Raw genomic sequence first — 12,660 nt, 5'->3', positions numbered from 1 at the left:
TGTAAGCATCAGACATAAACTCTTAAGTTTATTACGGTCGTTTTCAGCCTCAGACGAGAGGAACAGCAGCTGACAACATGCAAAGCAAGTTAAGAAAAACCCAAGGCCGGCGGCGACAGCAGGAAGAGCCGACCTCTCACGAAGCCGTCCTCCTCACAGGCAGCAGACCAGCCTCCCAGGCCTGCAGCCTGAGTCCAGACATGCTGGGGCAGCAGCTCCCCAGAGACTCTGAGAAGGAAAGTGGCTGCTCCCACACCCGGCACAGGAAGCAGACAGACTAGGAAGTCCGGGTCTCCGGATCACAGGGATAATGGCCCCGGAGCCCCTGTAGCAAGGCCTCTCCCAGCCTCGGGTGGCAGGGGGGCAGCCGAGACAAACCTTGGTTCAGTCCTCCCTCTCCTGTTGCCCTGGGGGTGGTCCAAAGGGAGAAACAGAGAAAACGCCATCCCAGCTGTAGAAGGCAGTTTTCACTGGGAAACAAGCTAGGTCCTTCGGCAGCGCTTCCTCTGGCAGCGCCGGGTCTCAGGGCTGCTGGGATTGGCCATGGGCGAGGGTGTGGGGGGCTTGCGGTGGCCGCAGCTCATGCTCAGGACCCAGCCCAGCTTGTGGTGCAGCACCTGCTTGAGGCCGGGCGGCAGGGGCAGGCCCTCGAGCGTGTCCCCAGAGTCAGGCCGCAGCTGGCGCAGGCGGTAGCAGCACAGGTATTGCAGGGAGGTGATGCTGGCACAGGAGCGGATCACCTTCATGCTGCTCTTGGCCGCCGTGGAGCACACCATTGGGTAGAACCTCTTGTTCTGCAGCTTGGTGGCTGCCACTCCTGGGGGTGGGGAGGTGGCACAGCCTGAACCCTAAGCTCAGGCTCTCCTAAGGGGACGAAGGATGCTGGGATTTCCACCTACCCCCCGGCCTTGCCCGGTTCTGGGGACCCTGAGACCTCAGGGATGCAAGGATGGCCTTGCAAGGATAGCCTTTCAGGGCCCTCAACCTCACCAGGAGCTCAGTGGCAGCCACGCTCTGCGGGCATGTGTCAGAGTCACCTCCTCACCTATGCACTTCCTGTTCTTAAAAAAGGTCAGCGTCCCATGCCAGGTGTCCAGGTGCACGCCAATGATGGAGCCCTGGCCGAACCGGGAGGAGAAGCTCGTCTTGTCGCCCTTGTGGTGGAGGAGGCCTGGGGGCAGCAGGGTCAGGGTGAGCCCTGCAGCCTCGGGGCCCCCCAGCCCTGCCCACCCTGGGGGCCCCACGCACCCGTGTAGGAGAGGCCCCAGCTGTCCTCGTCCCGGCCGAGCAGGCTGCAGAACGTGTGGTGGTACTTGTCCAGGTCCACGTCCGATGTCCCGATGCCCACCATCTGGAAACGGCAGAACTGGCAGAGGAGAGGGGGCTGGGGACCAAGGTGCCCGGCACCCCTCCCCCAACCCTGCCGGCCACTTACCATGTCAGTGCCATAGACGGGCGAGGTCATCTTGATCTCCCAGAAGTGCTGGCCCTCCCCCAGCTCCTTTGTACCCCGGATGGCCGCTGTGCCACAGCTGTATTCCATGTGGAAGTTGACCTTCCGGTTGTCACAGCTCAGCAGGGTGGCCGAGGACTTATTCAGGTCATCCCAGACCCAGTCAAAATCTGTGAGAGAAGAGGCCCAGGCTCGCCAGGCTCCCCCCCTAGCCCAGAGGTCCGCCCACCCGCCGCAGGCCCCCACACTCACACTCGTCCTCCTCCCCGCAGCGGCAGTCCCTGCCCCGGTGGGCGGCGTGCAGACTGCCGCAGAAGGCCTCACTCTGACTGTCACAGTCGCAGAAGGACTCCCCAGTCACAGGCACGGCGCTGGGGATGGATGACGGCAGAGATGCATACTCGGGGTCGGAATCTGAGTCGCTGTGCTGAGGGGAAAGGGCCAGCTGTTCCTGCCTCCTGCCCTCTGCCGGCCCAACCGACCCCTTCCCCCACCTGCCCTGCCACCCCCCCCAGGCCCACGGGTGAACGGCCGCACGCCCCAAGGAAGGGATCTGGGGCTTTGGCCTCAAAGGGCCTTCTCAGGTCTCAAGGGCTCAGCCAGCCAGCCACAGTGACCCTGGACATCTTTTCTGGCTCAGGAGCTGCAAGGGGGCCTCCTTGCCAAAGGCCTACCACGCCGGTGGCTTCCTGGGAGTGGAGTGGAGGGCCCCGGAGGCCTAGCCACTAATAAGCCCCAAGACAGGGCTGCATGTTTAGCCATCGTCGTTGTCCAGAGAACATCTAGATTGTGATAAATGGGAGCGTGACAGCAAAGTCCGTTGCTGACCTAATGAAGGCACCTGGTCTCCCCGTGGCAGCAGCTGGGCTCCAGGGGGGCCGATGGCCGTGGTCCCCTTGTCCGTGCAAGGGTGTGCTCTCAACCCCCATCACAGGACCCTGACGAGCAAGCCCCATGGTCTCAGGCTGTGGCAGGAAAACATTCAGTTGGGCCTTGGCCCTCTGCGTGTGGCTCTCAGTCCTCACCGAATGGACTCCAAGCCTTGAGGGCCTGATCTTGGCCCAGGGGCCAGACGCTAAGGCTGAGCTGGTCTGGTTCCGGGGACCAGCTGACCCACAGACCCTCCTGGAGGCCAGTGAGGGTGCCTCTGTACACCTTGTTGTTCCTGTTCTGGAGCCACGTGGGCCCCTCAAGACACCCACCCAGGCTCTGACATCTGGCCGACCAGTGAGGGCCTGGAGTCTCAGGCCCCAGGGGTGCAGGCAGCCTCTGCATGCCTGCTCTCTGAGCCCTCCCAGCTTCGCCTGGGGTCCTGGTGGGGCTCTGGCCTCCACCCTCACTCTCTTGGCCTCTGGGTGCTGCTCTGGGCCCCGCGGAAATGCCCTCTGCACAGTGGTCTGGGTGACCTGTTCAGACCTGGGAATCCTGCTGCCCTGAGAATCCTGCTGCCCTTAGAACAAAGCCCACAGACTTAACTCTCGTCAGAGAATATAAGACCCCCTCCTTGCCCAGCCTCCTCCTCTGCCCTGTCCACCCCTGTCCCCATGGGGCAGAAGTGGGGGTCTGTTTGCCCCTGGATGGCTTTTGGATACCATTTCAAAGAGGCTCTTTCAGCCTCTCATGCTGCGTCCTCTTCCTTCTCTTCCTTTCTCGTAGGCTTCCCTGACGCTCTCCTGGGTCCTGCTCACCTGCCTCCTCCCACCAGAACTGAGTTCCTTTGTTATTACACTCAGCCCCAAGTGCCACACAGGAGCTCTGGGAACCGATGGCAGAGACAGCTCAGGGAGCGAGGAGCCCGAGCCCCAGTTGGAGACAGACGCCAGCGAGGACAGTGGCAGCAGGCCCAAAGCACCCCGCTCACGGGGAAGAGCGATCCCCCACAAGCCAAGACAGGCCCACTGCTGCCAGAGGAGACAATCCCTTCCCACTGAGTCAGGAGCCAGGGGCACAGACCTGAGCACTGCTAGCCCCGGGGGTCATACTGCTTGGCACCCAGCACACAACCCCCTGTGCAGAGGGCAGACCCGGCCCCACCACAAGCTGTAAGGAGAGCTTAGAGCAGCGGAGACAAGGACATGTGTGTTCGGCCTTCAAAGGTGCTGGGGTGACACGCTCTCTCCATCCACACGTGCACACAAGTACCCCGGGCCCATTAGGTGACCGGATGAGCCACAGGTGTGTATCAGACACTGCACCCCCAGCCCCTGGACGCCTCCCACATCCCACAGCGATGAGCCAGAGAGGCAGAGACAGACAGGAGAAAAGACTGCTCCAGGCCACGTGGTCAGTGGAAGCTGGAGGTGGGACAGGAATGCAGGCCGAGGCCTCTCGCTGGCCCAGGCAGGGAGCTAAGGGAGGCCCCAGAAAGGGGACCCAGGATGTCGCCTCCAATTCTGCCCCAAGCCCTGGTGCTTCCACGGGACTCAGCTGCCCTCACTGAGGGCTGGGGAGGATAGGCACCTGTCCCCACCCAGACACCTGGCTGAGCCAGGGCACCCAGGCAGGGTGGCTGTGACAGAGCAGAACCAAGTCACCCGAAGATCACCCTGAAAACAACAGAGGTGACTCAGGGCAAAGCCAAAGCCCAGCTCTGGTCTGAGAGGTTCAGGAAACTGACTTGTGAAGCCCTCCCCACATGCCCCCCACGGCAGGCACAGAGGCCACAGAGCCCCACCACCCCACCCCTGTGGCGGGAGTCAGCGTGGTGAGGCTCTGGTTGCAAACCCCTCAGGTCCATCAGGAACCTCCACTGCAGACAGACAGCTGAGCCGCCCTCCTCACGGCCTCTGTATTCCTGGGCCTTGCAGAGCTCAGGGTCCTGAGCACAGGAAGGCTCAGGAATGTCGGTCTTTAAAGATCAAAATTCTTTTTTTAGATGCATATACACAAACGTTGAGTACAGACTTCAACAGGCAGAGAAAACGTCCAGAAGGTTGCACACAGAGGTAACAACAGCTACCCTTGAAAAGCGGTTGGGTAAATAGAATGGAGAAGTTTTCGTTAAATGAACTGACCAAAGTACCCACTGACACCCTCTTCAAAGAAAAAAGTCTACAGAGGAACGTAGTATATGCCTTGAGGTCCTGCTACCCAGGGCCACGTGTGTCCTTAACCGTGTGAAGAGCCTAGGGGAGCAGAAGCAGAGTGCACGCAGGGGACGGTCCGACAAGCCTGGCCCTGTTTTCTGCCCTCAGAGGCATCTTTCTCTTTCAGTCTCAGTTCAGGCAATATTTAGTCCAGCCATGCCCACCATGCTCACCCACTGGAACCTACCTGCCCATCAGAGTCGTAGCCCCAGTTGGTGGACCCTGCCAGAGCCACGGCCCGGGCATCCGCATCTCGGCGAGCTGCACTCAGGACAAAATGCCATGCTCTGCTGCTCCGTGGGCGCCTGGCCATGGTGGGCAGGATCTGGAAGAAAGCACAAGGTCTGAGCAAAGAAAGACATATGACACACCAGTAGGTCCCCCAGCACCCCCTGCACTTGGCCCCCAGCCCACCCAGGGTCCGGAACTCTCTTCACAAGCTCATACCTCACTCCAGTGTCCGAGTACCTTGATGAAACCCAGGTGGAGAGCATGGAATGCCATCCTGACATCCATGACTCTCAAATGCCTAGCTCAGCCCCTCTCCGAGCTCGGCCTCAGGATTGCAAGTGTCCCTCCTGCACATCCCTCAAGCATCTCAAACCTTGCCTGCCCCTCCTCCATTCTCCATTTTGACAAACGGCATCTCTAGCCTCCGAGTTCCTCATGCCAGACACACAGCAGTCATCCCCAACACTTCTTTCCTCCCTCCCACCACGGCCTCACAGCCCTCCGCGCCCCACACCGTCTCCAAAACATGTCCTGAATCCCTCTCCACCCCTGCTGCCACCTTGCCTGCCCCACCCGCACACAACTCGTCTTCGCTCTGGCTCCTCCCACTTCACTCACTACAACCGAGCTTTTTTTGAAATACAAATCTTAAAATTTTAAATTAACGAGTTAACTCCTCAGGGCTTGCCACTGTTCTTAGAATAAAGTACAATATTCTACAAAGCCTACAAGTTCCGGCCCTGTTCCGGCTGGTAGCTCTTTCCAGCCCTTTGCCCACAACGCTTTCCCCTCCCCTCTTTGGCTCTCAACTTCCATGCCCGACTTACAGTAATAAGTCGCTCTCTGTGATCGTCTACTTCCCGGCTCTGCCCTGGTTTGAAATCCCCAGAAGGGCCCTGCCACGACCCCGAGGGGCGGCAGTGAATTAGCGCAGACAGAGCTTTTGAGGGATAGGAGCCCGTCCGCAGACCAGGGTTGGTTACTGAAACCGGCCAGAGTGGGCCCGGCCTAATCCTCGCCCGCCACCGCCGCAGCAACAGTAAGCGCCAGGCCGTGCACGCGCAATGCACGACCCCGAGACTGACCCCGCTGCAGTAGGGGTTGCTTCCCCATCAGGCATCTCACTGTCTCAGGATCGGTGGGGTTGCGGGGTTCCTCCCGCCCGCCGCCCCGCCCGGTCTGCGGCGCAGCGCCTCGGCAGCCTCGCCCGGCCCTGCCGCTGCCGATGCCGCCGCAGGAACAAAGGCGCGCCGGCCCCGCCGCCCGCAGCTCCGAAAGGTCGGCGGGCGCGGCGGGGTCGAGCCGGGCGGGGCGGCCGGGCCCGGGAGACCCAGGGAGGCGCGGACGCGGCCCGCCGCTCACCTGCAGCCGCCCTGCGCCGCTGCGCTCAACCCGGCCTGCTGTGCCCTACTTTCCGCTCCGGAGCTAGACGTAAACAATCCCCGCCCTCGCGGCCCGCCCCCTGCGCCGCATTGGCCCCGCAGCGTGCGCGGCTCGGGGCTACGGCGGAGGGGCGGTCCTCGAGGCACACGCCTCTTGCTGAGAGGCTGCTGGATCTGTCAATCCTGACCCGACGTCCCCATTGGCCACATCTCAAGCGGTCGGAGACAAGGCCCGCATTGGACGCGGGGCGAGGAAAAGAAGCGGCCTCACGCTGGGGCGTTGACACGGAAGTGGGTCCAGGTCCCGTACGTCGTCTGCGCCGGAACTTTCGTGAACCCCTCGTGCGATCTGATTGGCTGAGGGTAGCGCGAGTGGGCCTATCAAGAGGAGTCGTGGGGGGGGTCGCGCTGCCCATTGGTCCGAAAGCACTTCATTCAGGCAGGGAGGCGGACTGTGCAAGGAGGAAGTGGCTGGAAGCCGTACGACCACCCGGGTGGGATGGAGGCGGCAGGAGGTGAGTGCACTGGCCTGCGGGGCGTTCTCGGTCCGCGGGCACCGAGGGAAGAGGGAAGGGGCCGGCCCGCAGCTGCTGGTCAGGGCTCCGGGTTTTAGCACACCGTCTTATTTACAGTGTAAAGGTCTCAGAGGTGCTCGCGTGCGTCATTACGGCGCTTAGAAAGAAGTCTTGTTTGAATAAGGAACTCTAAGAAGGAGAAATTGGAACGTCACATACTCGCAGTTGTTTGTAGAAGTATTATTTTGTCTTTTAAGCCTTGATATATATATATGTGTATATGTGTGTGTGTGTGTATATATATATATATATATATATATAATTTAAAGGGAAGTTGCGTGGGATGGAATACGTACATTGGGCACAATAGGATTCTCACAGCTTAACCACGTTATCTTCCAAAAGATCTCAGGTGTGGTACCATGAGCACAAAGCTCTTACAACGCTGCATTCATCCATTGGATTATAAACGTAATACTGGAGAGAAAAACCTGAAAAAGTTTGTTATGATAAGGGCAGACTTGCTACAAGGTGAGAGGAATAGCTTCTAGATTGATGGATGAAAGTTTCTCTTTTAACTAAGGGGGAAGTACACATGGAAAGTAGGAAAGTACAAAAGCCTAACGGGCTTTGCAGTAAACCTCCCTGTGCCCAGAGGCAACTCCTGGTGTCCCTCTTATTTTTCTGGAAGGATTTTTTACATATAAAAACTTCCATATTTGTCCAGCGTATCAAATAGTCATGGTTTGGTTGAACCAGACTTAAGGTTTGACTGGGCTTTTTATCCATACAGAGGGCCCTTTACTTCCCTCCATGGGGAGATACTGCTTTCCTTTGCCTCTCACATCTAATAGGCACTCGGATTATCGTTGATGATCTGTTTATAAACTTTTTCAGTATATTTATAAGTGGAAGTTTCTTCTGGTTGGCTCCTAAGGATTGTTGTGTGAGAAGTGACTTGGGAGCAGCAGTGACTTGGGAGCAGTGGTGACTTGGGAGCAGCAGTGTCCTGTGTGATGCTCAAGCAGATAAAGTTCCCCAGTCCCACCAGTGAGGAGAGCAAGTCTTCACTATTAGGGGCCTGGCAGTGCAGCACCCGCACAAAGGGCGAGTAGGAATCAGGACCCACATCTGGCTTGTTCTTTCCCTAGTTTCTACCAGAGCACCCCTCCCCACACCAAAGAAAGGTGAAATTGATTCCCAAGTAGTTTTTGATATTAAAGCAATTTAAGTAATAGCCTTTTAAGTTGATGCAGAGGTGGCCTGAGGCATGGTGTCCAAGGTATTTGTAGGCAATGATCTGGGTGGTTGGGGGGGGGTGCCCTTTCCTTGTCACCTTACAAGATCTCTCGGCCCCCAGTACCAGACGGAGACCCAGGACAGGCGCTAGAACGCACTTGTGACAAGGACCTGCTGGAAAGCCAGGCCAGGAGCACTCTTGAGTTTCTAGGGAGGCTTTGGTGGCGGGGGCCTTTGAACCTACCCATGAGAGATGGGTCAGGAGGGGGGTCAGTGTTTACTCACCTTTCGTTGAGCCCCTCCTGGGGACCTGGGTATGCAGTGAGGGTGGTGGAGTGAGTGAGCAGCTTGCTGTAGGCCAGGCAGGAGTCTCGATGGTGAGGTCCTGAGGGCGCTGGGGCAAGAAGGTGGGCATTTTGCCGGGGGTTTGAGGGTTGTTTGTATGCAGATGGCAGCCGCTGTGGGGAGGCAGGGATTGGAATGGTGAGTATTTACAGGGTGGCATTTCAGGCTCATTGAAAGGAAGAGCAGCTGGGGCAGAGCGACCAACAGGGCTTCCCAGAGTGGTTGGACCCGGGCCTGCCTGGGGCATGGCACTGATGCCTTGGCCACCCTTGCGTACCCAGGGTTTCTGAAGGCACGATCTTCAGCCATCCAGGTGACCTGACATCCGCACCCACACGATTGTGGTTGCTTCCCCAGACCTGTGGCCTCCCTCCTGAGAACTGGAGGCCAGGGCTGCCTTGAGTGCCTCTTCTGACCCCAGGGGAGGGGGTTGGGCACCTACAGTCAGACCTCAGAGCCGTGAGTGCTGCCCTGGCACAGATGTACCTCCTGACTGTAACGAGCACCCTATTTACGTTAGTCTCCACCCATTTCCCTTGGAATCAGCTGGGAGTCTTTGGCTTGAATTGGCCTTGTGCGCATGAGCTCACAGGTGCACATGAGCTCACAGGTGTGCATGCTGGAAAGAGGAGCAGTTTGAGGCATTTCCTGCCCCAGCAGCCCCACTCCAGACAGAGTGGGAGCAGCCATTTTTGAGGAACTGGTAGGTTGGGTCTGGGGCCTGCTGGAAGCCCTTTCACAGGGGCGTGTTTGCTCACGCCGGGGTGATGGAGCAGGTCTCAGGACTGCCCTGGTCTCAGGATCTGGGATGTAGGAATATCTGGTGATCCCGCAGTGAATGAACATGGAGGGCAGCTGGTATGAAGGAGAGCCCTGCCCTCCTCCCCTGTTGTCCTTCTGACTAGAGCCTGGAAACCTGGCCGGCGTCCGGCACATCATCCTCGTTCTTTCGGGAAAGGGGGGTGTTGGGAAAAGCACCATCTCCACGGAGCTGGCCCTGGCCCTGCGCCACGCGGGCAAGAAGGTGAGTGCCTCCCATCTCCTGAGCCGCCACCCCTGCCCCTTGTGGGCCTTGGCCGGTTCCCTGCATGCCGCGTGGACGTCCCGCCTCCTTGCAGGTGGGTATCCTCGACGTGGACCTGTGTGGCCCCAGCATCCCCCGCATGCTCCAGGTGCAGGGCAAGGCTGTGCATCAGTGCGACAGTGGCTGGGTGCCTGTCTTCGTGGACCAGGAGCAGAGCATCTCCCTCATGTCTGTGGGCTTCCTGCTAGAGAAGCCGGATGAGGCAGTGGTGTGGAGAGGCCCCAAGAAGAACGGTAATGACCGGACAGGAGACAGCACTGTCAGCCTGCTGGCCTCCCCAGCTGCCCTCTTGGTGCAGAAGCCCCAGGGCTGCTGGCTCTCCTCCACACAGCCCTCCCCCCACAGCACCAGCCTCGGGTAAAGTTCGAAAGACAGTAGTGCTGGCCTTTTCATTTCCAAGACTCTCCCGCTGTGCACCTAAGCAGTCAGCCCGCAAGTATTCGGACAGCGGGCCTGGGGGGCAAGAGCATGAGACTCAGCTGTGAAGCCTTCAGCCACCTGGTCCATCCCCTGGGGCTCAGACCACCCAGTGTGGGGTGCCTGGTGGGGCTCTGGTGCCTTTGAACAAGCAGATGGCATTAAACTCCCTCTGGTGGGCAGAGCGAGGCTGCCGGGTGTGAGAGCAAGCTCAGGGTGGGGGCTGCTTCCAGGACACACCGGCGTGGCATTCCACCACAGGCCACCTCTCTCAGGTACAGATGCCTACCCCAGGAGGATCCGCACTAGCCATCCTCAGCTAAGGCCCGATCAGAAGTCCTAGGGGTGGGGTGGGGTGGGAAGGGTCTCCCCACCTTGCTGTACTCATCCTGCCCCTGGTGAGGAATGGCACACGCAGCTCTCGGGGTGCCCGGTTGTACCGGAACCCACAGACACCACCCTGCCCCAGGGCTGGGAGGAGGCAGCGGGCTTCGTGTGACCCCTTTGTGAGACCCTGCCTCGCCTGCTCTCTCCCCGACCCCGGGCCACCCTGGGTCTCCACAGCACTGATAAAGCAGTTTGTGTCCGATGTGGCCTGGGGGCAGCTGGACTACCTGGTTGTGGACACGCCCCCAGGGACCTCTGATGAGCACATGGCCGTGGTGGACACCCTGCGCCCCTACAGCCCCCTGGGGGCCCTCGTGGTCACCACGCCCCAGGTACTACGGGAGCACCCTCACCCTGGGGCAGGCGCTTTGCCCTACTCTTTCTGCTCATCTTGGCTGAGTTTTCGGGATGCCCATCAGCTGGTCCCGTCTCTTTCCTGGTCTCCAGGCAGTGTCCGTGGGGGATGTGAGGCGGGAGCTGACCTTCTGTAAGAAGGTGGGGTTGCGGGTGATCGGGGTCGTGGAGAACATGAGCGGCTTCGTCTGCCCACACTGCGCGGTGAGTTGTAGGAAGTCGCAGGAAGTCGGGGGTGTGGGTGGTCGGCCTATCCCCTTTGAGGGTGGTGAGAGGCCTGGAGGTGGACCCCGCACCTCTGTGTTCTAGGAGTGCACCAACGTCTTCTCCAGGGGAGGCGGCGAAGAGCTGGCCAGACACGCTGGAGTCCCCTTCCTGGGTAAGCGAGCCAGGGCTGCCCCGGGGCCCCTGCTCTAGGTGGCCTTACCTCTCTACGCCTCCTGCACCCAGGGAAGAGGAGAGGAGGGTGGAAAGTCCTGTCCTCCCTGAGCTGCGAGTGTCAGCTCATCTCTAACAAGTTGGTTCCCACCAACTGGAGAGAGGCAGCCCCCCAGGCTTTGAGCAGGTGTCTGCGGCTAAGACACCTGCTGAGACCACGGAGGTGCAGAGGGGCGGCTGAGGCTCTGCAAGCCTGTATCAGGGACGCCAGTGGCACGGGACCATGTCCCCAGCACTCACCCTGTGCTTTCTTACAGTGGCCGGAGCCTGAGAGGTGGTGGGGCCGGGCCTGCTGGGTGGGTTGCTGGCCGTTCCAGTGGAGACTGAGGCCAAGAGTACATTCCTGCCAGGCACCTCAGCAAGAGGTGTCTGCTCTCGGTTAAAGCGGCACTGCCAGTGGGCTCCTGGGCCGTGGGGAGTGTGGACATGGCCTCCCGGCCCCGGGCTTTGCTCTCACCACCTGGCCCCTTCTCTGCCCCCTTCCTTTCTCTCTCCCAGGCTCTGTGCCCCTGGACCCCGAGCTCACGCGGAGCCTGGAGGAGGGCCGAGACTTCATCCGGGGGTTCCCCGAGAGCCCCGCGTTTCCTGCGCTCTCTTGCATAGCCCAGAAGATTCTGAATGAGGCGCCTGTTGGACTCTCCTGACCAAGGCAGTTTTGAGTGTCTCCTCTGTGTGCTGTGGGGCTCATGCTCACAGCCTGGAACAGAGGTGGTGGCACAGTTCCTGAAACCCGTGGCCCTGGGTTGCCGTCACCATGTGCTCCTCTCCCCGTGGGCCTGCCCTGGACGTTTCTGGTGCTTCAGCAGCATCTCAGCATCAGAGCCACTGACAGTCAGTGGTTCCGCCTGGTCGGCCTGTGGCAGGGCCCGGGGATAGCGTGAGGTCGCGATGCCGTGGCCTGACGTCCCTGGTGGTGCAGCTCAGTACTCACATGCCCCAGATAGACGGGCTGCTCCCGACAGCCAAGTCTCCACGTTGTTCACAAAGCTTGTGTGTCTGGGAGCGCGCTGGGCCTATAATCCTGGTGAAATAGGCAGCAGCACCCAGGAAGGTGTCAAACTTGTAATTCAGAGGAGCCCAAAATAAACCCGTCCCACCGCCGTGGTTACAGGTCTGACCTTTCTAGATCATTCTGCTCTGGTCCCGCCTCTCTGGCTTAGTGTCACCACGTCCTGTGGCAGACAGTGTCCACTCCCTAAGTCCCAGGAACTGGGCCAACAGCCCTGTCATCGACAGGCTCCTGGAGACTCTGGTGAAGATACGTTTGGGGAGAGTTTGTCAGGTAACTTGCAATGTGTGAGTGGCCATGCTTGGCCCAGTGAGAGCTAAGTGCCCGCCCCGCCCTCCGTGCTGTGGGCCTGAAGGGTTGAGCTGAAGAGCAGAAAGGTGAGTGTGAAACAGAGTCCCAGGAGTTTTCCCTGCACGGCTTCAAGGAAGGCCAGGAGGGGGAGGTTCTGGAAAGCAGGATGGTGGCATGGTGTGCTGTTCTTCCCAATGGGAGAGGTGGGGTGCTCAGTAGAGAATGTGGAACGGTCCCTGGGGCACGGGTGGCAGGGGGCCTGGGGAAGCAGCCCTCAGATATCACTTCTTGGGGGCAGATGGGGAGGCGAGGAGTGTACCAAGGATGGATGTTTCTTGTGGGGGTGGGGGGAGCAGGGGCAGAACTGTTGAGGGGTTTGGCCAGGAGCACAGGGACCTGGAGAGTGAGGGTCTGCACCCCCTCTGGCCC

At 59.9% G+C, this 12,660-nt stretch overlaps 2 protein-coding genes across 7 annotated transcripts; one reads left to right on the top strand and one right to left on the bottom strand.

Annotated features, from left to right (window-relative positions):
* Positions 1–8: 8 nt before the first annotated feature.
* On the bottom strand, positions 9–6,236 carry SPSB3 (splA/ryanodine receptor domain and SOCS box containing 3). 4 transcript variants are annotated; one of them, XM_027117863.1, is made up of 7 exons: positions 6,133–6,236; positions 4,727–4,864; positions 1,706–1,880; positions 1,436–1,623; positions 1,249–1,351; positions 1,046–1,171; positions 9–817 (listed from the first exon to the last, which is right to left on the bottom strand). In XM_027117863.1, exons 2-7 carry the CDS (start codon positions 4,850–4,852, stop codon positions 483–485), a joined length of 1,053 nt encoding a protein of 350 aa, XP_026973664.1. In that variant the 5' UTR covers positions 4,853–4,864; positions 6,133–6,236; the 3' UTR covers positions 9–482. The 4 variants fall into 4 exon arrangements, with proteins under 4 accessions (XP_026973664.1, XP_026973663.1, XP_026973666.1 ...); XM_027117862.1 differs by lacking the exon at positions 6,133–6,236 and adding an exon at positions 5,856–6,122; XM_027117865.1 differs by lacking the exon at positions 6,133–6,236 and adding an exon at positions 5,598–5,872.
* Positions 6,237–6,541: 305 nt separating this feature from the next.
* NUBP2 (NUBP iron-sulfur cluster assembly factor 2, cytosolic) lies at positions 6,542–12,045 on the top strand. 3 transcript variants are annotated; one of them, XM_027117867.1, is made up of 8 exons: positions 6,552–6,667; positions 7,073–7,198; positions 9,157–9,275; positions 9,424–9,568; positions 10,317–10,471; positions 10,587–10,697; positions 10,803–10,872; positions 11,430–12,045. In XM_027117867.1, the coding sequence occupies exons 1-8, from the start codon at positions 6,652–6,654 to the stop codon at positions 11,573–11,575; spliced, it is 888 nt and encodes a 295-aa protein (XP_026973668.1). In that variant the 5' UTR covers positions 6,552–6,651; the 3' UTR covers positions 11,576–12,045. The 3 variants fall into 3 exon arrangements, with proteins under 3 accessions (XP_026973669.1, XP_026973668.1, XP_026973667.1); XM_027117866.1 differs by having other exon boundaries at positions 6,554–6,667; positions 9,370–9,568; XM_027117868.1 differs by lacking the exon at positions 7,073–7,198 and having other exon boundaries at positions 6,542–6,667; positions 9,370–9,568.
* The last annotated feature ends 615 nt before the right edge of the window (positions 12,046–12,660 follow it).

This window comes from Aethalodelphis obliquidens, unplaced genomic scaffold (genome assembly GCF_003676395.1).
Source record: "Aethalodelphis obliquidens isolate GAN/ISIS:26980383/991018 unplaced genomic scaffold, ASM367639v1 scaffold18, whole genome shotgun sequence".
Lineage (NCBI taxonomy): Eukaryota > Metazoa > Chordata > Mammalia > Artiodactyla > Delphinidae > Aethalodelphis > Aethalodelphis obliquidens.
This window is presented reverse-complemented; position numbering and strand designations above follow the sequence as displayed.